At 48.5% G+C, this 27,537-nt stretch overlaps 1 protein-coding gene across 2 annotated transcripts in view; it reads right to left on the bottom strand.

The window, feature by feature from the left end:
- The window catches only part of SCAF8 (SR-related CTD associated factor 8), a 1,763,249-nt gene that overhangs the window by 1,359,250 nt on the left and 376,462 nt on the right, over nucleotides 1-27,537 (bottom strand). For both annotated transcript variants that reach the window (XR_014963046.1, XM_085611536.1), the window contains exon 8: nucleotides 16,507-16,680. Coding sequence is in view for 1 of the 2 variants with exons in the window: in XM_085611536.1 (XP_085467662.1) it covers nucleotides 16,507-16,680 (174 nt within the window). In the remaining variant the exon portion in view is untranslated. The remainder of the gene's footprint in view (nucleotides 1-16,506; nucleotides 16,681-27,537) is intronic.

Here is a 27,537-nt window from a genome sequence, read left to right on the forward strand (position 1 = left end):
GCCTCTCATGGGCTGAAGCATGCATTATGCCAACCATGGGAGGCCATTCAAATTGACACCACAGGTTTGCTACAGCAACCTGAGTAAGCTGGTGCTTGCACCACTTACTTAGATATGGGTTCACTATATCCATCTAAATCACTACACTTAAAAACCTATCAGTCACCCCTATGGCAGGCCTTATCAATCCTGAAGGCAGGGTGCTGGGTTTTACGTGAAAGGGTGCCCCTGCATGAGCAGAGCCCCTCTGCAGCCTTCGGAGACCATTCTCTGGGGTTGTCTGTGATGCAGCCAAACATATATGTTTAAGTGCATTATAACCTCGTACTAAATGCCGACTTTAAAACGGCTGCTTAGAAACCTGTCGTGTTTGGTGTCAAACACCTTGGAATCATACCTCCACACCAGTAACTGGTGTGAGAGGTAGGATTCCATCCTTCCAAAGGGACATATCTGGATCACCGGTCTACCTGGTACCAGCTTTCTTGACCCGGGCAGCACAATATGGACGCTGCCAGCCACAGAAACGTTTCTGCTCTCCTGTGGCCACCTCCCAGACAGGGTTTAGTGTACTGGGGCTGGGTGGGTGCACTCAGAGTGCCAGGAAAGTCTGTACCGGGGGCAAATTTGGTGTCTCTGTTGTGAGAAAGTGGCTCTGTATATACTGTTCCCAGAGTCCACAGTCCCCAGAGGTTTGGCAGAGGCTAAAGTTAGAAATAACCTTACTCTCTAAAGTGGTAGCTTGGTCGAGCAGTAAGGCAGTATCAGAGGGCAGTGTAAAGCATTTGTTGCACACGCTCAGCCAGCAAACGGTCTCACACACTCAATAACTGAACTCTAGGCCAATGGTTTATATATAAAAAATATATGCTTGTTTTATTTTAGAACCAACAATAGGTATCAAAATATACTTTCTCGGAATGAGATGCTTTAGATAAATACTTTTGCTATATGCAATTAGCTTTTGTAGAAAGTTACAGGTTGTTGCAATAGGCAACACAATTCTAAACACAATAATGCATTGAGTTCAATGGAAGTTTCAAGTTATTTGCAATAGATTACTCTCAGGATTACTTTTGTAATTCCAGGACTGGATCCTAGATTGAGTCCTGGGTCAGTTCTTAGGAACAAGTGATAAAAGTCGACTTAGTTACTGTTATGATTTATAGATAATATTTTGCTATTTTAAAAGTTGACACTTAGAAAATATTTCATAGAAAACAGTCAATGATTCCCTATGGGAGAAAATTCAAGTTGCAGGTATAGTATGTTCTCGTTACTTTTGTAATCCAGTACTGGGTGCCTAGACTCAGTACTGGGACCTTTATCCAAAACAGGTAAGTGATTACGTTTTGCAGAAATTATACGATTTTTAAAGAATATTTAAAGATTGCAGAAATTGACACAAGAAATTTCACAGTCAATGGTTTCCTATGGGAGAAAATTGGGTTACTGGTAAGTACAGTTGTGAATAGTTTTCAGAGTTAGTGCTGGGCACCAACATCCAGCACTGGGAGCTCACCTAATAGCAGGTGACTATTTTCGTTCCTCGGCTGATTTTTGGTGAATATTTTAAGTTTTGAAAACTCCACACTTAGAAGAAATTCAGAAGAAACCAGTCAATGTTACCCTATGGAGAAGATTGAGTTATCGGCTTTTGGGTAAGTACTCGACTGGCAGAGATAAGGTTCTGGGCATAGACTCAGGGGTCTCCTAGGGTCAGGTATGTATAGTTGTTACACCCTCAGCGGCACAGGGGCAGCCGGGTGCAGGGAGAGTTAGGCCCAATGTTATCCTAAGGGAGGTAGGGGGGCCTTGGTTGGTGGCTGCTGACTAGCAGGCCATGCGGCTGTGGGAGCTGGGCTCCTGGTCACTTGCTCAGGGCAAATGGGGAAGTACATAGGTGCAAAGGTTACACTGCCAGGGCGACTCAGGCGGCTGGGTACAGGGTGCTTTTGAGCCTTCGGGCGCTCAATCGATTTCAATGGGAAAGCTCCGGTTCAGAAAAAGAGCAAGCTCGGGGACTAAGATTCTTCATGTGCCACCACCACTTTGAGAGGTAAGTTGGGTAGTTGGAGGATAGGTAGGTACCCAGGAGTTGGGCGCAGGGGGGCGACGGGGCGCCGGATGCAGGGGTGCCGTTTGGTGTCGGGAAATCTTACCCTCTGTTGATCGCGGTTGGGGGGGGTACCTGGCTCTGAGACTGCAGGCGTCGTCAGGAGCATCGAGGGAAGTCCTTGGGTGCCGGTCTTGGGGTCACAGTCGCCGTGGGGTCATCCTCATGGTCTTTGTTCACTCCGGCACAGGCCAGGCTTGGCGGGTGCAGAGTGTGAAGGGTTCGCGGTTCCGGGCTGATGCCAGGGATTAGAAGCAGATTTTGAGTAGAGCCTCTACTCATGGGAGGCCCAGGTGCTTAGAGCCAAAAGGTAGCCAGGTCCTCCTGGGTTTGTGAGGTTGCTGGCCACAAGAGATGACAGGTTGGAGCAGGAGCAGGTTCGAGGGTCGACAGGCCGGTAGGGCTGGGGCCAAAGCAGTTGGCGTCTTCCTCTTCTTAGCAGCTGCAGGTCTTCTTTCTTCTTGCTCTTCTCTGTAGTTCGGAATCTGGGGAATGAAGGTTCAGGATGCCCCTAAATACTAAATTTAGGGGCGTTACAGGTAGGTAAAGGGCAGGGACTAATGGGTCCCTGTCCTGGGGTGGGTGCACCCCCTATTCTTTCACTCTCCTGTGGGAGGGGGGCAGCAGCCTAGTCCCGATTGGGTAGGGCCTCCGATCTTCAAGATGGCGAGCACCCGGAGATGTGCTTCACCTCGCCTCCCCCACCTGAGGGGTGGGGTTGGCAGGCTGGCACATCCCCTGTCCTTATTTGGGGTTTCCGGCCAGGCTTCCCACAAGAGAGGGGGTTGCAAGTGGCCTGGGGAAGCTCACAGAGGCGACATGCCTTTGAAGCTTCCCCCTGTCCATCCTGAGGGAGGAGACCTAGCACCTCGCCCAGGATGTGCATTGTTGCAGGCCCAGGAGAGCAGGGGCTCTCCTACCCAGGGGTCCAGCAACATGTCTGCTGTATGGCAGCCTAGGCAGCCTCTCAGTTCAGACGTGGATTGTAGGTTAGGTTTTAGGGGGCATCTCTAAGATACCCTCTGGGGTGCTTGGTACATTAAATCCCACACTGGCATCAGTGTGGGGTTTAATGTGCTGAGAAGTTTGATACCAAACTTCTCAGTCTTTAGTGTTGCCATTATGGTGCTGTGGAGATCGTGTTTGACGAGCTCCCAGCATCATATACTCTTAAATGACAGCACTGCACTTACAGTGCCCAGGAATTGACCTGGGCACTGTAGGGGCACAGGGCTCATGCTCCTGTGCCCACACCACTGGCATAGGGCACCCAGCTAGAGGGGTGGCTGATGTATGTCAGGGCAGTGTAGGCAGTGGGCATGGCACACAGGAATGTGTGCCATGTCGACTCTTTGTTTTGTCTAGTAGCCAGACACTCAGCCTGCAAGGGCAGTGTGTGTGTTAGGGTACAGGGCCTCTAAGGGATGCACAATGAGTGCTGCAGTCCTTAGAGGCCTTCCCTGGTCACAAGGCCCTGGGTACCTAGGGTACCATTTACCAGGGGCTGACATGTGGTTAGGGTTTGCCAATTTGGAGGTTTTTTGTTTAGGGAAGGAACGTAGGCCCTGGGCACCTGATTGGCAGGAGTCCAGGGCACACTCAGTCAAAGTACATTCAGCAATTCAGCAAAAAGTGGGGGTGTTAGACCTGTCAGCCCTTTGGGTGGTCCCTCCTCATCATTATTTATTTTGTCCCCCTTCTGCCTCAAACCCTGTTAGAATTTTTCCTTTTTGGGAACCACCAGACTTTTTAGTGTTGATGCAGGGTCAGGGAGCCATTTTCCCTACCCCTGGAACTTCTGTCTGAGGGCCTGAGACACAAAATGGTGGCCACCCATTGTCACCTGTGACATCACTGGAACCTACTAGTACCTTCCAGAACATTCTAGAACCCTGTGACAGTGTGAGGCAGGTTTGGAATGTTGGGAAGCCAGCTCAGAGTTGGCAGTTGGAAGGCAGCAGTTGGCACCTGACCAGTGAAGAGAGAGGACAGAGAAACAGAAGGAGGAAGGAGTGAGGCAGCAGGGGTGGAAACCAGTGCTTGGAGTGGGGTTCAGAAACCCACCCTTGATGCTAGTCCCTACTGACCAAGCCCAGCCTAGTGCCCTGTGTGGGATAAAGACCAGAAAATCGTCTTAAGGACCTGAACAGCCGGAACAGGCCTTAAAGGAGAAGAACAGCAAGTTCCTGACCTGTTTGGTGGAATCCTCCTGGAGACCAGACGTCGAGTAGCCTGGAGACCTGGAGCCCGAGGTGGAGAAGCGGCGCTGACAGAAGGCAGACGCCGTACCCGGAGCCGCTAGAGGTCGAGTGAGGGCGCCGACGGAGGTCGTGGAGCGACACCGGAGGTCAAGTAGAAGTCACCTGAGGTCGAGGTGAGGCGTCGACGGGGGAGTAAATCCGCCCTCCGGAGTCGCCGGAAGCTGAAGTAAAGCGCGCAGGAGGTCGGGAGTGGAGATCGCACTCGGGAGTCGCCTGAGGTCGAGGCGAAGCGCGTAGGAGGTCGGGAGTGGAGATCGCACTCCGGAGTCGCCGGAACCCGAAGTGGAGCCGACGGAGGTCGGGAGTGGAGATCGCACTCCGGAGTCGCCGGAACCCGAAGTGGAGCAGACGGAGGTCGGGAGTGGAGGTCGCACTCCGGAGTCGCCCGGAAGCGGGGAGACCGTGACCCTGTGACGCCGGAACCCGACATCGAGCCGAGGCCGCCCAGCGTCATCGATCCGGAGCCGCCTCACGGCATCAACCCGGCGTCAGGTAAAGCGGATCGACCCGACATCGAACCGGCCGACGGCATCGACACGGCGTCAAGTGGAACCGATCGACTCGTCATCGAACCGGAGCCGCCCATCGACGTCGACCCGGCGCCGAGCGGAGCCGAACACCGAGAAAAGGGCAGTAAGTGGTAGAAAGGGCATCTGAGGCCCTGTGGAGCTCTAAAAGACCATTCTAGGGGCTAGAGGGGTGTTAGGACCAAACTGAGACTGGTGCAGGGACCTGTGTGAGGGACTGTGTAGTTGGTGAGCCAGAACCTTAGGGTACCCTCATTTTACCGCAGCTTAGGCCCCAGCCTTAACCACCCTAGGTGGGACATCCCCAGGCCACCCCAGTGACCACAAGCTGTACTTGGGCGTGGTAAAATCAATCTACCTCATAAATGTGATCTGATTTGCAATTGTTTGACTGCTTATATTATTTATTGAAGGAGTGTTATTTAATGTCTGACCGTATTTATTCCTGCCTGGTATTTATTGTCTGACAGTATTTATTTGCCCTATGTATTTATCGCACCTCTATTTATTCCTTGTGTATTTATGACCTAATCCTATTTATTGCACCTGTAAAGTGTTATTATTTAATTGACCTGCTATTTTCAAGAAAATCCTTTTGTATTGTATTTGTGACATAACCCTGCAACTAAGAGAAAATTAAGATAAACACAAAGAGATTCTTTCATAAATTTTTACGGTGTAGAGTCGTTTTTGGAACGGATGAACGCATGGTTATTGTGTGGGTGTGACGTACGCTTAACGCGCTGCCTGACCCCCGACCGCTCGAGCCAAGCTACCCCTTTATGCTTGGAAGGACCGGGTGACTGCTGACCCAGTTGCCCGGTTTTCTAACATAATTGGTGTTCAGCGGTGGGATTCAGCTGTGCTTGCGTCCACTCGACAATAACTGTGGGTAGTCCATAGGCCTACACCGGGAGTTTTCTCAAAGCGGACTTCCTAATTCTGAGTTTTGTTTTTTCCAAATTTACTCTGGTGGTGGGAGGAGGTATTACAAAAGGTACCCCCCTGCATAGCTTCTGTTAACACCTGTTCTTTATTCTGAGTGGGCAAAATGGAGTTTGTGTTAGAAGATGTGGAAACTTATACTGTGGCCCAACTCAGAGTTTTGTCAGCGAGAGGGGGTGTACTGTCCCCCAGGTGCCAAGAAGGCTGAACTCCAGACCAGCTTGAGGGCTTGGGGGGAGGCACGACGGGAGAGTAAGGCTGAGCAGGAGGACAGGGATGGAGAGCCTGACAGCGAGGGGGCTGGGTTGTACCAACCTGAGGTGGGGAACCTGTTAGCGGGGCCCAGAACCATTTCCAGGAAGGGCAGCACTGTCTCTAGCGGTGGCTTATCTGAAGCAGAGTTAATTGACCGGAGGGAGAAAAGACAGCTCACATGGAAGTTAGCGGAGTTGGAGAAAGAAAAGGAGGAACGGAGGATGGCTCACGAGTTGAGGCTCAAGGAGATGGATCTCCAGATCCTGCGAGTCGGGGCACACACTGTTCCTAGTGGTGGCAGCGAAGGTAGAGAATTCACCAGGGAACCCAAACCCTATCTGCCGAAAGACATAGTAGCTAGCTATAGTGCAGGGGATGATATTGCCAAGTGGCTAACGGCCTATGAGGTCTCTTTAAGGGCCCATGGGGTGCCGGAGAAGTACTGGGGAGGGGGATTGTACAAATACATGCCTCCAGCTGGTAGGGATGCATTATTGGCCCTAGAGCAGGATGAGCAGACCCACTACCCCACCATGAAAGTGGCGCTCGTGAGAAAGTTTGGACTAACACCCGAGAAATACAGACAGAAGTTCCGGGGTAGCCACAAACTGGGCACACAGAATTGGGTGGACTTCCTGGACTATGCAAAGAAGGCATTAGAGGGTTGGATTCAGGGCAGTGAGGTGAGGGACTACGAGGGGTTGTTTGATTTAATGTTGAAGGAACACCTGCTCGAAAAATGTTTCCCTGAACTGCGTCAACACCTGGTGGATAGCAAGCTGACCAATCCCCGGAAGCTTGCTGAGGAGGCGGACATTTGGGCTAGTACCCGGGTGTCCACAAGGGGGACTGGAGGGGATACTCAAAAGGCCGGACAGGGCGCCCCCCAGAAGAAAGAGGGAGGGGAAAAGAAAAAGGAGTTCTCTAAAGGCCCCCAAAATAGTTTCCCAGGGAAGGGAACAGGATTCCCCCCTAGGGCTAACCCACCCAGAAACCCTAATCCTGGCCAGAGTCAGCAGCCAAGGGTTGTCCATTGCTTCGAGTGCGGTGGCGTTGGACACTATAAGGGAGATGTGAAGTGCCCGAAAAGACCACCCCCTCCCATTGGAGGAAAGGCCCCCGGAGTAGTTAGTGCAGTGCTCGGGGAGGAGATGCCCTTAACTAAGGGAAGGGAGTGGGCGGGTGTCACTTTAGCGTCCCTGGGAGAACGGGAGATGGTTCCTAAGATCCAGGTGCCCGCAAATACCGTAAAGTATGGGCAGTGGGTCACCATCAACGGCCAAAGAGGGGAGGCTCTGAGAGACACAGGAGCCAGTATGACTATGGTACGTAGCCAACTGGTTTCTCCAGAGCAGGTAATTCCCGATGTACTCCACCCGGCCGCGATGGCTGACGGCAGAACAGGCCACTATCCGGTGGCCGAGGTTCCCTTTGAATGGGAGGGGGTTGCAGGTTCACTTCGAGTTGCCGTAAGCCCTGCCGTGCCAGTCGATTGTCTGCTGGGGAATGACATGGAGCACAATGCTTGGAAGGAGGTGGAATACCGGACTCATGCTGAGATGCTGGGTACACCTGACTGGGCCTATGTCAGCACAAGGTCCGCGACTACCCGGAGAGGGAGTTCGTTTCGGCTGGAGCCTGGAACAAAGGCCCAGCCAGCTGCCGACCAAGGGAAGAACCGAGGACAGGAGGAGCCTGCCTCGGCATCCGCGCCCCGTGGGACGGATAGGCCACCGGAGGTGGTGGACCAGGAGTCCGCGGTGGGGGATGTTACCAAACCGGAGGACCTACCCATCCCGGCCGAGTGGCACGTGGAGGGAGGGCCGACCAGGGAGGAATTCTGCAAGGGCCAGAGGGAGTGCCCTACCCTTGAGGGACTGAGGCGACAGGCCGAAGCCCAGGCAGCAGGGAACGTTGAGGGGAACTACAACGTTTACTGGGAGGATGGCCTCCTCTACAGTGAACCCAAGGCACCCCTACATGGATCGTCACGAGCCTTAGTAGTCCCTCAACGTTACCGAGCCTTCCTACTGGAGTTGGCTCACGAGATCCCCTTGGCAGGACACCTGGAGCAAGACAAGACCTTCGCCCGTCTTGTCCCACACTTTTATTGGCCTCAAATGAGTGTCGTCCGACACCTACTGCCGGACATGTGTGTCTTGCCAAGCCAGTGGGAAAACAGGGGTGAAGCTGAAAGCTCCCCTGGAACCACTTCCTGTCGTTAGCACCCCCTTTTAAAGGGTGGGCATCGACATTGTGGGACCGTTAGATCCGCCTACTACAGCTGGTCACAGGTTTATCCTGGTTCTGGTGGATCATGCCACACGGTATCCAGAGGCCATACCTCTGAGGACCATTACCGCACCTGTTGTGGCTAGGGCCCTGATGGGAATCTTTACCCGAGTGGGTTTTCCCAAGGAAGTTGTGTCCGACAGGGGGACCAACTTCATGTCAGCATACATGCGGGCCATGTGGAAGGAGTGTGGAGTGACATACCGGTTCACCACTCCTTACCACCCCCAGACCAATGGTCTGGTGGAGAGGTTCAACAAAACCTTGAAAGGCATGATCAGAAGTCTGCCTGAAAGCCTGCGGAGGAAATGGGACGTCCTCCTACCCTGTCTATTGTTTTCCTACAGGGAAGTGCCACAGAAGGGAGTGGGCTTCAGCCCCTTCGAGCTTTTGTATGGGCACCCTGTGCGTGGACCTCTCAGCCTGGTGAGGGACGGATGGGAAAGAACTCCCAGAAAGCTTCCCCAGGATGTGGTGAGCTACATGCTGGCCTTCCGGAGCCAAATGGCTAAGTTGTGGAAGCAAGCTTCTGATAACTTGGAAGCCAGCCAAGCAGTAATGAAGGCGTGGTATGACCACAACGCTCACCCGGTGGAGTTGGAGCCTGGCCAGAAGGTGTGGGTGATCGAACCAGGAGAGCTTAGCGCCCTCCAGGATCGCTGGTCAGGACCCTTTGAGGTATTGGAGAAGAAGGGTAAGGCTACCTACTTGGTGGATCTTAAGACCCCTCGCCAGCCCCTACGGGTGCTGCATGCCAACCGCCTCAAACCCCACCACGAGAGGCCCGAAGTCATATTGATGATGGTGACTGACGGAGCAGAGGACGTGGAAAGCGAGCCTCTCCCCGACTTATTTGCGTCTCAAGAGAAGGATGGGTCGGTGGAGGGAGTGATTCTCTCCCCATCTCTAACTCCTGAACAGCAGGAGGACTGCCGCCAGGTCCTGGGACAGTACTCTTCGTTGTTCTCCCTTGTTCCGGGTAGGACTCACCTGTGCGTCCATGATGTGGACACAGGAGACAGCCCACCTGTGAAGTCCAAGATCTACCGGATGTCAGACAAGGTGAAGGCCAGCATTCACGGTGAAGTCACCAAGATGCTGGAGCTAGGAGTGATCGAACCTTCCAGCAGCCCCTGGTCCAGTCCGGTGGTGTTAGTACCAAAAGCTGCACCACCGGGTGCCCAACCGGAACTGAGGTTCTGTGTGGACTACCGGGGACTGAACTCAGTAACCAAGACTGATGCTCATCCGATCCCGAGGGCGGATGAATTGATTGACCGGCTGGGAGCTACCCAATATCCAAGTACCTTTGACCTTACTTCGGGGTACTGGCAGATCTCTCTGACTGAGGGAGCAAGGGAAAGGTCAGCCTTCTCCACGCCCAATGGCCACTACCAGTTCTGTGTGATGCCCTTTGGGCTCAAGAACGCACCTGCCACGTTTCAGCGTCTGGTGAACCAGATCCTCACTGGAATGGAGAGTTTCTCTGCTGCTTATCTGGATGACATAGCCGTCTTCAGTAACAGCTGGGAGGATCACTTGCGTCACCTGCAAGCTGTTCTCCAGGCCCTGAGACAAGCTGGATTAACGATCAAGGCCAGTAAATGCCAGATCGGGCAGGGGTCGGTAGTGTACCTTGGACACTTGGTGGGTAGGGGAGCAGTGCAACCCCTCCAGGCGAAAATCGAGGCTATTATGGCCTGGGAACCCCCCAAGACTCAGACTGAGGTCCGAGCTTTTCTGGGCCTCACGGGATATTACCGCCGCTTCGTGAAGGGATACGGTACCATGGTGGCCCCCCTCACAGAGCTCACGTCCAAGAAACAACCTCGACGGGTAGTCTGGACGGAGGCTTGCCAGCAGGCCTTTGTGAGACTGAAGCAAGCCATGTGCGAGGCCCCGGTCTTAAGGGCCCCAGATTTTTCCAAGGAGTTCATTGTCAAGACGGATGCATCGGAACATGGCATTGGGGCAGTGTTATCGCAACTCAATGAAGAGGGTCTGGATCAACCCGTGGTCTTCCTATCCCGGAGACTACTTCCCAGGGAACAGAAGTGGAGTGCAATAGAGCGTGAAGCCTTTGCAGTGGTATGGGCTCTGAAGAAGTTGCGGCCATACCTGTTTGGCTCGCACTTCCTGGTTCAGACCGACCACAGACCCTTTCGGTGGCTGATGCAGATGAAGGGGGAGAATCCCAAGTTGCTAAGGTGGTCTATTTCCCTACAGGGAATGGACTTTCAGGTGGAACATCGGCCTGGAGTGGACCACGCCAATGCAGACGGTCTCTCAAGGTATTTCCGCCTTAGTGATGAGAACTCCCAAGGGGTTGGGTAGCTCTCCCCACTTTCAGCTGGGGGGGGGGACGCGTGTTAGACCTGTCAGCCCTTTGGGTGGTCCCTCCTCATCATTATTTATTTTGTCCCCCTTCTGTCTCAAACCCTGTTAGAATTTTTCCTTTTTGGGAACCACCAGACTTTTTAGTGTTGATGCAGGGTCAGGGAGCCATTTTCCCTACCCCTGGAACTTCTGTCTGAGGGCCTGAGACACAAAATGGTGGCCACCCATTGTCACCTGTGACATCACTGGAACCTACTAGTACCTTCCAGAACATTCTAGAACCCTGTGACAGTGTGAGGCAGGTTTGGAATGTTGGGAAGCCAGCTCAGAGTTGGCAGTTGGCAGTTGGAAGGCAGCAGTTGGCACCTGACCAGTGAAGAGAGAGGACAGAGAAACAGAAGGAGGAAGGAGTGAGGCAGCAGGGGTGGAAACCAGTGCTTGGAGTGGGGTTCAGAAACCCACCCTTGATGCTAGTCCCTACTGACCAAGCCCAGCCTAGTGCCCTGTGTGGGATAAAGACCAGAAAATCATCTTAAGGACCTGAACAGCCGGAACAGGCCTTAAAGGAGAAGAACAGCAAGTTCCTGACCTGTTTGGTGGAATCCTCCTGGAGACCCGACGTCGAGTAGCCTGGAGACCTGGAGCCCGAGGTGGAGAAGCGGCGCTGACAGAAGGCAGACGCCGTACCCGGAGCCGCTAGAGGTCGAGTGAGGGCGCCGACGGAGGTCGTGGAGCGACACCGGAGGTCAAGTAGAAGTCACCTGAGGTCGAGGTGAGGCGTCGACGGGGGAGTGAAGTCCGCCCTCCGGAGTCGCCGGAAGCTGAAGTAAAGCGCGCAGGAGGTCGGGAGTGGAGATCGCACTCCGGAGTCGCCGGAACCCAAAGTGGAGCAGACGGAGGTCGGGAGTGGAGATCGCACTCCGGAGTCGCCGGAACCCGAAGTGGAGCCGACGGAGGCCAGGAGTGGAGGTCGCACTCCGGAGTCGCCCGGAAGCGGGGAGACCGTGACCCTGTGACGCCGGAACCCGACATCGAGCCGAGGCCGCCCAGCGTCATCGATCCGGAGCCGCCTCACGGCATCGACCCGGCGTCAGGTAAAGCGGATCGACCCGACATCGAACCGAGGCCGCCCAGCGACATCGAACCGGAACCGGCCGACGGCATTGACACGGCGTCAAGTGGAACCGATCGACTCGTCATCGAACCGGAGCCGCCCATCGACGTCGTCCCGACGCCGAGCGGAGCCGAACACCGAGAAAAGGGCAGTAAGTGGTAGAAAGGGCATCTGAGGCCCTGTGGAGCTCTAAAAGACCATTCTAGGGGCTAGAGGGGTGTTAGGACCAAACTGAGACTGGTGCAGGGACCTGTGTGAGGGACTGTGTAGTTGGTGAGCCAGAACCTTAGGGTACCCTCATTTTACCTCAGCTTAGGCCCCAGCCTTAACCACCCTAGGTGGGACATCCCCAGGCCACCCCAGTGACCACAAGCTGTACTTGGGCATGGTAAAATCAATCTACCTCATAAATGTGATCTGATTTGCAATTGTTTGACTGCTTATATTATTTATTGAAGGAGTGTTATTTAATGTCTGACCGTATTTATTCCTGCCTGGTATTTATTGTCTGACAGTATTTATTTGCCCTATGTATTTATCGCACCTCTATTTATTCCTTGTGTATTTATGACCTAATCCTATTTATTGCACCTGTAAAGTGTTATTATTTAATTGACCTGCTATTTTCAAGAAAATCCTTTTGTATTGTATTTGTGACATAACCCTGCAACTAAGAGAAAATTAAGATAAACACAGAGATTCTTTCATAAATTTTTACGGTGTAGAGTCGTTTTTGGAACGGATGAACGCATGGTTATTGTGTGGGTGTGACGTACGCTTAACGCACTGCCTGACCCCCGACCGCTCGAGCCAAGCTACCCCTTTATGCTTGGAAGGACCGGGTGACTGCTGACCCGGTTGCCCGGTTTTCTAACAGGGGGCATACCATGCAAGAAAGATGGCACTTTCTCACACCTGTGCATAGTCCAGCTCAATCCAGTTCTGGGAGCCATTGGCTCCTGCTCTGGCACGAAACTGGAAAAAGGACATGGGTGTAGCCACTCCTATGTCCTGCCCTTCCCCTAGGAGGATCCACAGATTCTTTCCAACCCCTTCCCATGGGTATAAAGTAGGTTACCTGGCTACAGGACTTCGACTGCCTGCACGACGCTGGACGACTGAAGAATCTCCCTTGCAAAATGCACTTGAAGCCACATGTACACAGGACCAGTGGAATAAAAATCTGTCCTTTTCAACATTTAAGTCAGCACTTAATAAAGTTGCTAAACTTCATTCTTTATTAATGGACAAAAATACCTTCAGTAAAAGATCTTACTCATGGTCAGTAATAAACAACTATACAGTTCTCAAACCAGCGGCCTACTTAGGTCACACATTTTCGGACCACTTGAAAAAAAAAACCAATGGCGCTACACTTTGGAACTTATCCCTCACTTTCAGATGCCCCAAGGTGGAAAAATATTACCTCAAAAGAGTGTGTGGTAATCATAAGGAAGATTTCATACATCTGATATGTATATGTCTGAAACTCCATCTAGCACGAGTCACTTTGTTAACCTCTTCAGCGCGGCGCGGATTTCCGCGCCACGCTGAAGATTCCGTGCGCGGGCGGGGCCATGACGGAACGGTTCCGTCACGCGCACAGCGCAACCGACGTGCATGACGGAACCGTTCCGTCATGCGCGTCGAAGGGGTTAAAGGAAGCCTTCCAGATTAGAGGAATAAGATCTTGCAGGTCTGCTATTATTACAGGGCTTGATCCGTCATACCCCCGGATGAACTGCAAACTGGTTAAGTTTCTTTATAAACACGAACAGGCTCTGAAGCTTAAATCTTTAAGAGAGGGTCAATCCACTGAAGAACAAACGTCTGCTGCAATCTAGTCCGCCTGTCAGCTCAATGACTGAATTTACTGCTGTACATACCCAGCTGGAACCACGTATGATCATTAATGGTCTATTGACTAGTAGTAAAACAAGACGCCTTGGACTTGATCACTAGTTCATAATATTATTTTAATTGTAAAGAAAATTAATAAGTAAAACTATGTCAATCAACTTAAAACTTGTACAAATAGTTTTATTATATAGGGTTTTTGAGAGAACTTTGATACTTGAGGTTCGGTGTTTTATAGTTGTGCGAAATTACATTGATGAAATAATTTTTAAGTATGTTCTTAATCAATGCTATGAAGTTGTAGATTGCTTTTTTTTACTGTAATGATTTTAATTAATTGTACAGTTAATAAATAAATACTCCTTTGCATAAGCAGGCACCTAAACGCATCTGACCGGTTTGCTTCTCCCGAGCTCCTGAGGACTCCGAAGATTTCAGCAACACAGGAGGTGGGTTTCCGAAGGTCCCTGAGGTAGATCTGACCTCTCAGCGATTCTTAGACCAGTATCCCTCGTGGGGGCTGGGCAACCCGAACCCCTGTGCACCGCGTACATTTGCAATTGCATATGCTTGTTGAAGATTCCTGAGCTTGTGCATTGTACTCTGTGTAGTCCTGACCCGAGCAGTAATTGCACCGAAGATATCCGGCCTCCACTCACCGAGTAGCCTGTGGGCTGGTACTTTGCAAACTAGCTTGAGGTCTCCTCGCGATCCCTGGTCCGTTGGCCTGTGGGTCCTGACGAGGCTCACCTTGTTTGTTCTTGGGCTTACCTGGTTGCTCCGGACATGCCCTGACTCTCTATTGCTTGGGGAGTCCCCTGGACCTTGCTGGTCCACACCGTAACCTGTTAACTCTAACCGCGTGAGTTGCAATTGCCAAGGCTTTTTGGTGCTCCAACCGGACATCGACCCCTCAGCACTCGACATCCTTCGTGGGACACCTCACCTCCGAATCCTGGTCGCCCTCGACGTCTCCTGGTCCCCGTGGCTGCAGAGTCAAGCAACCCTTCTTCACACCTGAAGCATCCGACGTCAGTGGGCATTCGACCACCGAGCCCCTGGTCACCCTAAGTGACCAAGACTCTGTCCCCTCTGCTTTCAGGTTCTTCTCACCTAAAATCCAGGCTTGGATTCCACCGGACACTCTTCACCTTCCTGGCAGCAGTACTTCTTTGCAACTCTCCATTAAAAACGACAAAGGGTTTCCGACACCACTTGACCCTATGCACCTGGCTCGTTTGGGATAGGTAACACGGGTAGATGGGTACTCACTGGTGGGTTGGCCTTAGAACCTCCTATGTTTCAAAGGGTTTGCTCGAAGTCCTCGTAGAAGTGTCCTTAAACTGTAACTTTACAACCGCGACTTTCCTCACTGCACCCGTCCTCCGTGGGCTCCCTGTGTCACTCCTCTGGGTGGTTCCGTGGGGTCCCAGCGATTCTACGTGCTCTTGGCACTGTGTCTAGGCAAGTCATGATTGTTATACATTTTTTTTTTTTAAGTATATGGTTCGGTCTCCCCTGGAGCCTGTTGTGTAATGTGCTACTTACGAATGTTCTATTGACTCAGTATGGTGTGCTTTGTGCCCTAGTCTCGTATAGAGACTAGTAGTAAGTGTTGTATTAATAAATACATATTTTTATACAACTACTGTGTGGTTCTCCTTTCATTTAGTCATTTAGGAGGTGACATTCTGGTAAAACAAGCTGATTTACATTCTTCAAGATTAAGCCTGAAGGCTTCTCTCCACAGCTACCACTAGGATAGCTTATTAAAGGTTATCTTTGACCTCATACATCATAAGGGTCTTGTGGATAGGTACAGGGTGCCCACTTTAATTAGTGGACAGCATATACCAGGCTACCTTCTCACATCAGTGTGCTTGGGTGGCGCTTATATACAGCTCCAGTAGTCATACGGTGCCACCTATCAGCCCATTGGGGTTTTGCTTTGAAAGATTCTTGATCCAGTACCAGGGTATTTTATAAAAGTGAAGAATCAGCAGTTAGATGCATCTATCGGAAACATTAATTTTGGTCAGCATCAGTGCAATTACCTCGTTTGCTCTGAATAGTTACAGCACAGGCAATTGCAAAGCAATCTTACACATAGACACTGGAACAGTATTGGCCAAAGCAGAACAACACAATCACACACACAAAACATTTATAGTATGGGCATGAGCAGCCACAGCTTCTAACAAAGAACAGTTGAGCACAGCCAAGACAGCAACATTTCCCACTGTACACCCACACATTAGTGCAGAGCAGACAGTAGCAGTATAACCTTCCTACCCACAGACCCAACAGAGCAGAAGCAGCCGCAGCAAGCCAAATGTTTACTAATAACTATGCAGGCAGCAGCCCAAATTGCAAATCCAAAACCTCTCTTCCGGTACAGCTAGTTTGAGCACTGCCAGGACACAGAAATAAGAGGTTTTAAGTAAGGAGAGAGTGTGGGGTGGTGAAATAGAAGGGTTAAAAAAAAGTCTAAATTAGCTCTGAAGCCTAAATAGCAGTAGAAAAGTCCCACAATTAGGGTGGAAAGTAGCATGGGAACGGGGACGATCATACAGCGATAGGGCACAAACAACGACTGTATTAAAAGGTGTACAAGAAGTAAAGCAGTGGGAAGGAAGGAAACAAAATAGTGGTGTTAAATTACAGAAGTGTCCACAAAAATGCTTTGCATAGATTTGTCAATCACCTTTAAACATAAGAAAATGCGTTTTTTTCTCCAATTTTAACATTGCAAGAATATACAGGCATGGTGTTGAAAAAAAAAATTCACAGGCAAAGTTATACCTTGCTTAGAGAGACAGTCTGTTCCAAGGGATTGAGTGAGTTTGATGCAGCTGCTGCAGTAAGCTGGGCGGTCAATGCCTGCAACTGGACAACAAGGCCGGCATCCAAAGCTTGAAGCAAAGAGGGCTGTGGTTTCTGCTGCTGAATCTGTAGTGTCTGTACCAATTGTTGAAGCTAGTGGGAAACAGAAACCCTGAGAGTTAGCACATAAGATCTACTTTCTTGCTACAAACAGATACTGAAATCACACCTTTGCTTCTAGCACCAAACATGTAATATTACCTGCTAAAAGTTAAACTATTGTCAGAGAATTCAGACAGAAGAATTAAGATACTAGGTGCAGTATTATGCACTATGGCAATATTTTCTTAGTCCTAAATTCCTTTCTTGACAAAGTAGTGAACATGACGAAAAGTGTGAGAGAGAGGTTAAGCCAATGTAATAAAGATCTCAACACAGTTATAGGTTGTCAAGGCAGTCCACTGTATAAAATGTATGTTTTAAAAAATGTCAAAAGATTCAGTGCACCGAAAATGCTGAGTGTTAAACTCTGGCATGACAGAGTGGGCAACAATTCCGATGTTATTGCCCGAGTCCAGTCTTAGATAGCTGAGTGCTTAAGATAGTAATGACAAGCTTTAAGTGGCTAAGCTAAACAAAGAGTTGTTATGGTTAGGTGTGTCCCTTCTGTCCTGTGAAGGAAACATTACACATTCAACTTGTATTGTTACTTCACACAAAAAAACACTGGTACATGATGCATGTTTAAGTATTTGTGACACTAGTCATTAAAAAGAAACGCCCAAGCCTTACTACTGTGCCTTTAAGATCAGAGGTGTTTGCAAAGCTTGGCTATCCAAATTCACTTTGTCAGTCATACTATGCAATCACCAGACTTATGTTAAACACTGAGCAATAGGTGTGATTCCTTCATGTAGAGAAACCTGCAAACCACACAGAAGCTGGCAAACCGACACTGGCTTCTGGTCTACAGGAGACTAAAAAATGATAATCTGGACCAGACTTTCTTAGATGCTAGCACGGTCAGGGTTGATACTCCCATGGTTCAAGATCCCACCTTCAGAGGTTGGGAGAGTGGGGGTGGTGAACATTTGTTTCTCAATAAACCTAGATCAACAACAACCTCCCTGCAGTTATCCAAAGCACTTGAAGATGGCTTGGAGTACATTTCCGAAATCACAGTTCTACAAGAAAACATTTGGCTAGTGCTCATAGGATCTGTAGAATGTCATTCAACTGATATTTTGTACCCCATGTGGGGATGGGTTATGAGGCAGACTATGGGAAACAAATATAGAAGTAATATAAAAGCCGCAGATTATGCCGGAGAGAAGATACTAGTAGACTAATAATTTGCAGATCAAAGTATGTTGTGCAAAACACCACCAACAAGTGCACTGGAGAAAGAACTAAGGCAGCACCCCTATTTAAGAAAATTTAGTAAGCCAATCTCCTCACATTTTAATTACCTGAGGCCGGTTTCCATCGATCAAGGTACCATGCTAAGGAATTTACTATGCATTTTTCACACCCTCAATAAGCTAGTTTTTTAAACTTAATTTCCCTGTAGTTCATTTACACCATAAAATATTGCCTATATGTGTACATAAAAATTGGCTTAGCTGGAAGATTTAACATAACTTTCAAAGTGAACTGGTTAACTGGTTTGAAGCCTGAAACATTTAGATTGTGCTTGCCATTATTCCCATGCTAGGTTTTCTTTATTGCATTGAAGAATGTAGGAAGCTGGCTCTGTATATAATATTGCTACCAGGTGGTAATACCATGCACACAGTCCAGGGGTTCCCCAAAAGTGTACAGAGCTCAGTGTAAAACCCAAAGTGCTCTATTAGTGGTAGTGTGGGCGAGCAGTCTTAGGCCTAACACAGAGAAGGTTAAGACATTTATTGCACAATAGTAATCAATTCACACACGACTCAAGGAGATCCAGACCAACTTTAGAAAAATATGCTTTGTTTTTATTTTAAGACCAAGGGCTTCGTATTCAGGTAATTACGTTTCAAATTAAAAAAAACTTTTCACATTGAAAAATCGACACTTAGAAACTTTTCAACACAATACAATGTTATCTTACGGGGAAAACAATATTGCGGTTAGACGGATGAGTATTAAACTTACAAACGCAGTCTTCAGGGCCAAAAGTCAGCAAAAAGCCAGGGGTCAGGTAAGTACCAAAACTGCACCATTAGCGCACAGGTGCAGCCGGGTGCAAAGGTCAAAATCTGAGTTAGACCCAATGCTTTTCTATGGAGACCGGGGGTGCATGGAGCCACGCTGCTTGCAGGTAAATAGATCAGTTGCATAAGCCAAGCTTTGGGGGTTAGGTCAATACCGGAGGGGAGGGGGGGGGGGGGGTGAGGTGGGGGGGAGGGGGCCCACAAAGCAGCACCAAGCGTACACCACCAGTGGCACAGGGGTGTCCAAGTGCAGGGTGCAAATTAGACATCAGGCGCCCACTTCTTTACAATAGGGATTCATCTTTCGGCAAACAGGCTGGAGGCGTGGCAAGAAAGGAAGACCAACGACAACAGGGGTAAGCTGGAATGTAGAGCGTCATAGGGGCACCATTGGTTCAGCTTACCAAGGACTAGGGGCGCCTTTCGACATCGGAGTATTCTTACCGGAGCCATTTACAGACAGGGGAGCATCTAGATTCACATTGCGGGCGCTGCCGTGGAGATAAGGAGAGTTCAGCTAACACTGGTCTCGTAGTCAGGATCGCTGGGGAGACTTCAATGCACAGGTGAGCTACTCAGATTGAGGACGTGGGCGTCAGGTGCAGAGTGGGCAGGAGATGCAGATCCACCTGGATTCGGAGTCTTTCGAGTACGTTTCTTTAGGTTAGGTCCATTGACCACGGGAGATTGGAGTGTTTTTCAAAGGCAGCAGTCCTTCCAGGTGTTTCAGAGGTCATTGGCTGCAAGACAGGTCACAGGTTTGCAGAAGCTAGAGACAGGCCGTTGTCTTCAGTCTTCTCTGCAGGATCGTCTATCTTTTTAGGTCATCGCAGATCTGAGGGGCAGGTCTGGGGGAGCCACCTAAATACTAAATTTAGGAGGCATTTTAGGAAGGAAACAGGTAGGGCCAATGGGCACCTTACTAGGGTTGACTACACCCTCTATTATGCCTCCTTCCTGTGGGAGGGGCGAAAACCTAGCCCTGATTGGAGGGGTCCATCAATCTCGAAGAAGGGGTGGGGGGAGGCTGAAAGCTGTGCTTCACCTCGCTTTCCCCACCTTAGGGGTGGGATTGGCAGAGGTGGGCACATCTATCTTTAATTTTCCCACCAATGTTCTCGCCCAAAGCAGGGGTGTAAACCAGGGCATCTGCAGCTAGTAGCAGGGGCTGGGGCTCAAATTACAAGTGCGGCACACCTTTGAAGCTTCCCTCTTCGAACAATGGCCCATCCTGGGCGAGGAGACGGGACACCTCTTGTGCATTGTTTCTGGTCCCATAGAGCAGGGGATCTCTGCCCAGGAGTCCAGAAACATGTCTGGTGGTAGCTGGCTGCTTACAGCCGGTGACAGACCACACCAGCATTGGTAGGGATTCAAGCGGCACCTCTGAGGTGGTAACCACTAAATCTAAATACAGTATCTAATGTTTGCTAAGCAATGCCTTGAATAATTCTGAAAATTATAAGAGTAACTCCACAGAACTTGCATGGAACCAAACTGGTTACATACCTGTAGGTATAGTCTTGAGCTTAAAGAATTTTATGGATTCACATGCCGTCCCTTATTCTACCATCTAGTTTGTGTGTCTGTGGTTGTGTATATATGCATCATTTTTACTTTTGCTTGTTGGCATTGTTAATGGCCATTAGCGGTCATGTCCGTCATCAAATGAGACGTACACCCCGAAGCCCTTGCGTGTGATCGGCATCTTCAGATAATTTTCCACTTTTTGGCTTACCCAATATTAGTATGTCTTGCCTCCGTTTACATTAGAAAACCCCTCATTACTTGGCAGAGGTGCGAGGGTCGCATGTGAATCCAGAAAATTCTTAAAGCTGCATAAGGATTATGTTACTAACCCTGTAAGCATCTGTTCTTAGAGGGAAAAGGGAAGAGGTGTGGCGCCGTTGCCAGAGCGACTGACTCCGGAATCTGGGGATCACGGTTCGATCCCCGGCGGCAGATTAGCCCAGCGCCATGTGACTCTGGGCAATAGCTTGCTTAATCTTCCCGACGGCCCCCCAGAGCCTAGAGACCCTTAAGGGTAATTGTGCGCTTTACAAATGTGGATTATTATTATTATTAGCATAAAGTGCTGTATATTCACATGCTTTGCCTACTCGTGCCATCTATTATTGCGTCTGGAAGTGTGCGAGCGTCTTTAAAGAAGTATTTCGAGTCACTAAGGGGAGTGACTCTTCCTCTTGGTGATAATGCGCATGGGCATTGACTTCATTGTTAAGGAAAATGCTACTTACCTGTATGCATCTGTTCTTGGCATGTAGAGCTGCAGATCCACACACTGAGCATCATAGTGCGCATGGGCGTCGGCTCCATCCCCAGATTGTTTTTTTTTTGCCAGCAGGGAAATGATGGAGTTTTGTACGAAACAGAAAAGATGCCCAAGTATGCTGTATCTAAATAAGATAGCACTGGAAAAGATAGAGGTAGCCGGGGAGGCGGGTGGGCGTGTGTGGCCCATGCGCACTATGATCCAAAGGAGGAGTCACCTATCTCGTGACTTCCAAAGACTTTTCCAAGACAAAAACAAATGCAAACATCCGGGCCCAACACCAGATGGCGATCTATGCTCAGTGTGTGGATCTGCAGCTCTACACGCCAAGAACAAATGTATACTGGTAAGTAGCATTTTCCGTTCAAGGCATATGAGCTGCAGATCACACACTGACCATAGATAGTATAGCAGTACCCGTCCCTAGCGGAGACCACCAGTATCTGTTGCAGTAGTTTGAAATAGTGTTTTGAGTACAGCCTGGCCCACACTAGCTTGTTTTGTTTGCACATCTACACAATAGCGTTTTGTGAATGTGTGCGGTGTAGACCATGTCATCGAAGGGACCGTTCCCTAAAAATGCCATTGAAGCCCCTATTTTTCGGGTTGAGTGGGCTTTAGGAGGAACCGATAATGTACGTTTTGCTTTGTGATACCAAATATGTATGCATTTGACAATCCACCTTGCTATCCCAGATTTCGATATGGGGTTGCCCTTACGTGGTGGTGAGAAGGACACGAAAAGTTGTTTTGTCTTACTAAAAGGTTTTGTCCTTTCAATGTAATAAACCAGTGCTATTTTAAAATCTAGAGTGTGAAGAGCTCTTTCTGCGACTGTTTCTGGTTGCGAGAAGAATACTGGCAACTCTACAGACTGATTGAGATGGAAGGGAGAAATAACCTTAAGGAGGAATTTTTGATTCGTTCTGAGAACCACTTTGTTTTGATGGAGTTGTAAAAAGGTTCTTGAATAGTTAGTGCCTGTAGCTCACTGACTCTTCTAAGGGAAGTAATAGCCACTAGGAAAGCAACTTTCCATGTTAGAAATTGTATCTCGCATTTGTGTAGAGGTTCAAAGGGAGGGCCCATTAGTCTTGTGAGAACTATGTTTAAATTCCACACAGGTGAGGGTGGCACCCTGGGAGGAATTATTCTTTTGAGGCCTTCTATAAATGTCTTGATGGCAGGTACCCTGAAGAGCGACAAGTGTTGTCTATTTTGTAGATAGGCTGCTATGGCAGCGAGATGTAACCTAATAGATATGTACGCTAAGTTACACCTTTGGAGATGAAGTAGATAACCTATGATGTGTTGAATAGACACATCTAAAGGATTGATGGTGTTGTTGTGACAATATATCATGAATCGTTTCCACTTGGCTGCATAGCAGGGTCTAGTGGTGGGGCTTCTCTGATAATATTCATACAGTCAGGGGGAAGGTTAGGTAACCAAACTCTAAGATATCAGGAGCCAGATCGCTAGTTTGAGCTGTGCTGAGTCCGGGTATCTGATCTCTACACGGTACTGGGTTAAGAGGCGTGGGGAGAGGTTTAGATTTTGGTGCGGGACTATGGATAGTTCCAGTAATGTGGTGTACCACGGTTGTCTGGCCCATGCTGGAGCAACTAGGAGGAGAGTCAGTGTTGCTGCAGTGTGCGCACCACCAGTAGAATGAGTGGGAGAGGCGGAAAAGCGTGCCCAAATCTGCGCGACCAATTCATCCATATCGCATTGCCTTTGGACAATGGGTGTGGCTATCTGGCGGGGAAGCTTGGACATTTGGCGTTTTCGTGTGTGGCAAAGAGATCTATCTCTGGTTGCCCCCACATCTGGAAAAAAGGTTGAAGAACTTGCGGATGAAGTTCCCACTCGTGAATCTGTTGAGTCTGACGACTTAATAGATCAGCTATGTTAATCTGGACTCCCGGAACATGTTGGGCTACGAGAAAAATGTTCTGTGGAATATCCCATCTCCATATGCTTTGCGCCAGTTGAGAAAGCTGTAGGGAGTGTGTCCCGGTTTGTTTCTGTATGTAGTACATAGCTGTCATGTTGTCGGTGCGGACCAGAACAGCCTTGCCTGATATTTGTTTCTGGAATGCCTTTAGGGCTAGCAATATGGCTAGTAACTTCAGGTGATTGATGTGGAGTAACTTTTGTTGAGGTGTTCCCCTGCCCTACATGGTGTGATGTAATAGATGAGCTTCCCAGCCGGAGAGCACAATCTGTGGAAAAGGCTCGATGAACGGTTGCCCTTTGGAAAGGTTTTTGGTGTTCCACCACTGCAGAGAGCGATGGGTGTGACCATCCACCAACACAAGATCTGTCAGCTGACCCTCATCCTGGTTCCGTTGACGTGCCAAACATTCCTAAAGGGGACGCATAGGGAGTCTTGCATGAGGTACTATAAATATGCAAGAGGCAATCATCCCTATCAACTGCATGAACACTCAAGCTGTAAGAGTGTTGTGGCTGAGAAGATGGCGGCTGGCTAGGATGCCAGGTCGGGAGCTCCGAGAGAACTGCCCTATGTGAGACTAGTGAACCGGCTACTTTTTCCTATCTCTTCCCCGTTCCCTGTGCTGCTGGAGAAGATGTCTTGACATCGGGTAAAGTACACGAAATTCGGTAATGCATTTGCTGTGGTAGACGCCAGATATGGGATATGTAAGGGCGCCGGACCAAGATAACAAGTTAGCAAGACAATAACATGCCACCGGAGGGATTAAATCCACCCGCAGAAACCTACCGAGTTGGAATTCTCCAATGCTGGCGCCCGATTCTTCGCACTCCGTGCACTCTGTCCCGGCAAGTGAGGCAGAAGACGCAGAGGTTTCCCCCTTCTACGGGGGTGTGGAGCGCTGCTCGAGAAGCCCGCGGAGCCGTGCGGCGAGCCGCGAGCAGAGTGTCTTTCCTATTCCGAGGCAGCGGGGGCAGTGACAGAACATTCCTAACAGCGGAGGGCAGGGCAGGGTGCGAGACGCTGTATACAACCGGGGCGAGGCTGCAGTTGTGGCGTCCTCCTACTAAGGGCAGACAATACTCGTGCAAAGGAGGATATTCAATACCAGTAGCAGTACCAGTGGATCTGTGTGGCTTGTGCCCTAAGCAGACTACTGATCAGGAGAGTTTGCTTGCACAAAATATACTGGAAAAGAAAATATCAGCAATAAAAGCGTTTAGTTTACCCACTAGTGAAAAAAAAGGGGCTTTCCGGACCTCAAGTGAGTGCGGAGAGAAAAGTACAGCTAATTCTCTTAAACTTGTCAGAGTGTCGCTCTGGATGTTAAATTCTAGCACTATTGAAAGCAAAAAAAGTGAGTTGTGAAAGTAAATTGCCTGAAAACAGCAAAAACTGGAGGACCGAATATACTTACTCAATCACAAGAGATACAATCTAAGACACAAGCCAAGGGAGTAATAACAAACACTGAGCAGGTGAAAAGCAGGTCTACTTACTGTTTAAGAAATAGGGACTTTCTCCAAACCGCGACTCCAGTGGACCCCAAACAACATATTGCCCCTCGCAGCACAAAGAGGAATTCAAAAAAACAGGTTAAGCTGGACTCTAGTAGCTCCTATATGAAAGGGAGAATCCTAAAAGAATCAGGTGGAAGTGTGGCACTCCCCCCCCCCCCCCGTGTGACCCCCTCCCTTAGATCCTTCTTTAATATCCAAGAACAAAGCCGAAAGAGAGAGGCAAAAGGGACCAATTCCACGAAAATTGTGACAACTTCCCTGGCTTGTGTCCCTGCACCAACTGAGTCCCATCTTAAAACTGTCGTATCATCAGCGTCTTTAATGATGTCTGAGGTATCCTCTGACCCCACTACCTCGACTATGCCAGTTCAGCCCAGCTTAATGGTGGATGGACTAGTGGACTCTCAGTTGACTCCGGCAGACGATCAATTAAATTCACATTCCATTGTGAACAGAGTTTCGGGGAACCAAACACAAATCCTGACCTTAGGCTTAAGTCCAACAGATCAGTTCCTTGAGAAGATGCTGGAGGAAATGAGGGCAAAATTTGCAATATCAGAGACGAATCAGGGTAAAATTCGTGATGTTTGTGAGGCCTTAGACACTAAGATGACTGCACTGAACGATCGGGTTACTGAAGTTGAAGCAACTGTTGAGGGACTATCCAAAAAAGTAGAACAAAATGAAAAAGATATAAGGGTTCTAAAAGAGAAGGAAAAAAGTACGAGCGAAAAGTCTAGGTGCCTCAGTTCAGATGAAGTTCCCGGCCAGCCTCAGAATTATGTGGCGAAACAAAATGCACAACATAAGAGACCCTGCTGAAGTCGCTCTTTTCCTAGAACAAATGAAAGATCAAGCAGGGAGTCAATCAGGGATGTCTACTGGAGTTTGAATTATATTTCCTACAGGAGAGAAGGGTTGTGGACTTAGCTCTTGGTGATTTAGACTAGTGATTGTGTAAACATTTATTCAAAAAGGTAAAAATGGAATACATACAATCCACACAATCCCCCCCAAAAAAATAAAAATATATATATATACAACGATGAGAAGAGCCCACATATATTAAAATGAAGAGAAAAGGGAAAAAAAAAAAAAAAAAATGGGCAGTCTTGGAGCTCAAAAGGGGCATTAATATACCCCAACAAGACAAAGAGGGAGGCTTCCCCAGGGTGGGTTTTTTATCTTTCAAAAAATTTAAAAACTCAAAAAAAATGCACAGGGGTGGGGAGCAATTTAGGGAAAAAATCAAAAAATATCCTCAGAATGCAGAAAAAGTAAAAAAAAAAAAAGCAATGGGAGTTATTGAGGCCCTCCAAGGCCAGTTAAGAGAGAATTGGGTAAAGCGGATTGTAAGATTAGGAGAGAGAAGAAATGTCAGGAAGAAACATTAACATATTATCTTGGAATGTAAATGGTTTAAGGCTACCAAGTAGAAGGCGTCGAATTTTGGAGTACTTAAGGGCGACAGATTGTGAGATCATTATATTGCAAGAGACACATCTATTAAAAAAGGAATGGGATGACATTATAAAAAAAACGAGATGGGTAGATTGCTATGTTTGTACAGATCAGGAGTGTGTTGTAAAAGGGGTAGCTATACTCTTTAAAAAGTCAGCAAAAGCCCGAATCGAGAGAATTGAAGTTGATAAAAAAGGTAGATGGGCGATTGCTAGGGTCAGGATTCACAACACCCCATATACGATAGCTGGGTATTACGGGCCAAATTTAGATGACCCCACCTCGCTACAAAATCTATACACTCTTTTATTATCGTCTGTAACTCCAGTGGTCTTAGGAGGAGATTTTAACTTTATTCCAGACCCCAAGACAGATCGCCTGCCCCCAATGAAATACATAAATCTCCCAAAAATGAGGGAATGGTTGCGAATTTACAGAAAAGACCTGGGGTTGGTGGACATCTGGAAGGAGAAAGGGGATAAAACTTACCCCTTTACGTTCAAAAATAAAAGACTGGGTCTTCAGTCCAGAATTGATTTCTTTTTGGTGGAAAAAACGATAGTATGTAAAATCATTAGGGTTGAGCATTTACCAGCCTTACTTTCAGATCATTCCGCTGTCCTACTCAAAACTCAACTGGGCAAGGAACAGTCTAACATGAGATGGACGGTGGATCGAACCATTTTCAATGATAAACAAATCGTTGAGAATCTAATAAAAGAGTCAGTGAATTTCTTTGAAAATAATAAAGAGGGAGTATCTCCTCAAATTACATGGGATGCATACAAGGCTGTTATTAGGGGGAAAATACTCAGTCTGGCCGCTTATAAAACGAAAATATCAAAACAAGACATTAGAAGGTTGGAAAGTAATATTAAAAATTCAGAATTATTAATAGAAGCTGAGGTGGATCTGGAAAAAAAAAAGAAGTTGGAAGTAGAAAAGACGGCATACGAGGAAAGTTTAACAGGAATTCTAGAAAGTAAGGTTAGAGAGAGATGGGAGGTAAGCAAGCTCGCCCATTATGAATATGGGGAGGGCTGTAGTAAGTTGTTAGCATGGAAAACGAAGACCGATACCAATAGAAATAAAATACTTAATATCTTACCACAAGACGGCACTGTCCCGAGTTCAGAAGAAGGGGTAATAATGAGAGAATTTGTAGACTTCTTTTCTTCCCTATACACTGAAGATACTGCTCCACTGAATGAGGACTTAGAAGAATACTTACTTAATTTGGAACTCCCTGAGCTAACAAACATGGAAAAAGAAGATCTGAATGCTCCATTCACTAAAGAGGAAGTAGAAGAAGTAATAAAGGGTTTGAAGAGAGGTAAATCAGCAGGTCCAGATGCCCTCCCCAATGAACTATATAGTAAACTTAGTGAGGTAATAGTTCCCCCGCTCACAATTTTGTTAAACATAATTTACTTGGAGAAGGGGAGACTCCCTGACTCTTGGAATGACGCTACGATAAGCATCCTGTTAAAACCCGGTAAAAATCCAGTTAAGTGTGAATCCTACCGTCCTATAAGCCTACTCAATTGTGATTATAAGATCTATACACAACTATTAGCA

The sequence above is a fragment of the Triturus cristatus genome, chromosome 6, assembly GCF_964204655.1.
Source record: "Triturus cristatus chromosome 6, aTriCri1.1, whole genome shotgun sequence".
In the NCBI taxonomy this organism is placed as follows: Eukaryota; Metazoa; Chordata; class Amphibia; order Caudata; family Salamandridae; genus Triturus; species Triturus cristatus.